Source organism: Emys orbicularis, chromosome 17 (assembly GCF_028017835.1).
Source record: "Emys orbicularis isolate rEmyOrb1 chromosome 17, rEmyOrb1.hap1, whole genome shotgun sequence".
Lineage (NCBI taxonomy): Eukaryota > Metazoa > Chordata > Testudines > Emydidae > Emys > Emys orbicularis.
In genome coordinates, this window is record NC_088699.1 from 23,414,553 (window position 1) to 23,417,004 (window position 2,452).

The 2,452-nt window shown below is 48.5% G+C and overlaps 1 protein-coding gene across 1 annotated transcript; it reads left to right on the forward strand.

Moving 5' to 3' along the window:
* Positions 1-357: 357 nt before the first annotated feature.
* Positions 358-2,123, forward strand: LOC135890941 (C-C motif chemokine 3-like). Its single transcript, XM_065418419.1, has 3 exons — positions 358-430; positions 752-866; positions 2,036-2,123. The coding sequence occupies exons 1-3, from the start codon at positions 358-360 to the stop codon at positions 2,121-2,123; spliced, it is 276 nt and encodes a 91-aa protein (XP_065274491.1).
* The last annotated feature ends 329 nt before the right edge of the window (positions 2,124-2,452 follow it).

Consider the following 2,452-nt stretch of genomic DNA (forward strand, 5'->3'; position numbering starts at 1 on the left):
ACACCTACTCCCCCACAAAGGCAGGTGTGTTAGTTCAAAGACAAACCTGCCACCGTTACCACGATGGACTCATGTCCTCGCTTCCTTTGTCCTTTTTTCCAGGACTTTTGATGACCTAAACACCGAAATGGAATTTGAGAGTCACTCTAGATTTCAACTTCCTCTTTGATTTCTCAACTCAGCAAAATTTGGGTCTGTGTGTCATCACGTACTTGATCTGATGTCTGTGTTTCCCTACAATTCTGCTGCATAAAGCTGGCACAAAGGTCTGTGGTTCAGCATCAGACGAAGGAGGAGAACTTGAAAGAATTCCTGCTCTTGTTCAGCTGCTGCCGCTCCTCCTCACCCAGCAGAAGCATGAAGGTCTGTGTGGCTGCCTTCGCTGTTCTCCTCATCGCTGCCCTCTGCTCCCAGGCCCATTCTCAGCTTGGTAAGTCCTGTTTCTCTTCTGCCTTCCTGCAGCGCTCGGAGCTCTCACTCTCACTCTCACTGCGGTTCAGACTATGTCAAGGTTGGTTTCAGGTGTAGGAAGGCTTGTAGTGAGGGAGCCCATGAAACAGCCATAAACTTCAGTTGGTCTAGCTGAAGTATCTCAGGGGTCTTCCTTCTCTGAGATGCCCGTGAGCAGTGACAGCAAGGGGTGGAGCTGAGGGTCAGCTAACCCTATTGGGACTGCAGGAGAAGCCTTCAGATCCTCAGACACCGTCAGCGATGGGTTAGAGAATCATTCAAGTCTCTTCTTTCCTTCCAGATGGCGTCAACACCCCAACTTCCTGCTGCTTCAGCTATGTTTCCAAGCCAATCCCACGGAGCCTTGTGGTGAAGTACCAGCACACCAGCATCAAGTGCTCCTTGCCGGCTGTAATGTGAGTATGATTTTCGGGCAGATGTTCTATGTTCATGCAGAGAAACAACCCTATAGGATGAACGGATTTGGGAGGGAATCTGCAGGGCTCTTGTAATACAAATGTCAGGCATTTTTAACCCCTGGGTAAAAGACAATTATTCAAAAGTTCTCCACGTTCCCCTGTGGCCTCTAGAGGCCTTCAAAATACCTACAATAGGTAGCTTAAGAGAACAAGGACAGATTGATGTTTTGCAGACTCATGGAGAAGGTTCATGCTTGAGCCCTTGCTCTGGGTTCTTGCATCAGGGACTGACACAGCTTTCAGTTCCACGAGTAACTCAGCAGCAGGGGGTTGCGAAAGCATTCTCATGCAGCTCTCTTTGAGCGGGCAGCAAGAAAGCCGGGGTATCTTGAGCATTCCAGTAGGGGCAGACGGGGCCAGAGCCACAGCTGGGGTAAATGGGCATAGCTACACCTGCTGCGGATCTAACCTGCAAGCACACCACTAGCGAGAGTAACAAAGGGTGGGCAGGGGACAGACTGAGGAAGAAGAAGGGTTGCAGCAGTGATCCCCCTGGGTCGCTCAGATTAGGGATACACACCATTTTAGATGATCGCTGATACTCATTGCATGGGCATGGAGGAAGAAGTGAGTCCACAGAAGGGATATGCATGGAACCAGGGTAGTGGCTCAGTGGGACCAGAATTTAGGAGGATGTCCCTTATGTCAAGGGCTGGACATTGCACCAGGGTAAGGTCACCTGCTGGGGTGAGGCCCCGGTGGTAAAGTCAAAGCTGGAGACGCTGATCCAGTGATTTTATCCCCATGATATCCAAGGTCGGAGGCAGCTTAAATCCCTCTGTCTGGGGGATGGTGCTACAGCTGAGTGACAGGCACTCGCTGTAACGTTATTGACCTGCTGCATTCTGATTGGCTGAGACAATAGGCCTGACATGTGCGGCAGTCAGTCACAGATCAGCTTCTCCACAGTAGGGTTCAGCGAAGGTTTCACCTTTAAAAAAGCAGAGTCCTCATTGGCTGATTATTCTTTAAAAATGCTCAGTGTTGTTGGCCAACACAGAATCCATCTGGTGTCCACGATCTGCTCTGCCGTAGCTTGTGTCCCAGGGGATCCACTTTCCTTCTTCTCCCTGTGAAGATTCTGAACCGAGTTTTTATCTCTGCAGCTTTACCACTAAAAAAGGCCGGGAAGTCTGCTCCGATCCCAATACACGATGGGTCCAGGAGTACATCAAGCACGTGAAACAAAACTGACGAGCCCCTGACGGCAACAGCTGCTGGCGACCGTCCCGAAAGCCCCTGGAGGTCGTGGGAGGCAATTGCTCCTCCCACAAAGAACTTATTTTAATATATTATTTGTAATGTTTATTTTTGAACTAGAACAACAATTTATTATATTTAAATTATTTGTGTTTAAGTTAAATCAATGTCAATTTCTTTTGATTGAACAAAATAAAAAAAGGCAATTGAAATATTCGGCTGTGCCTGTTAATGAGGATTTAGGATTCAAGATCATAAAATGTGATGTGTTTACACATATCTCTGGGCCTGCGCACCTTTGAATGCTCCGGGCTGTCTCTCTG

Excerpts from the sequence above, each read along its gene's own strand:
- LOC135890941 (XM_065418419.1), top strand. The coding sequence starts at position 358 with ATGAAGGTCTGTGTGGCTGCCTTCGCTGTTCTCCTCATCGCTGCCCTC. Across the intron at positions 431-751 it reads CCAGGCCCATTCTCAGCTTG|ATGGCGTCAACACCCCAACT; the intron begins GTAAGTCCTGTT and ends CTTTCCTTCCAG. Across the intron at positions 867-2,035 it reads TGCTCCTTGCCGGCTGTAAT|CTTTACCACTAAAAAAGGCC; the intron begins GTGAGTATGATT and ends TTATCTCTGCAG.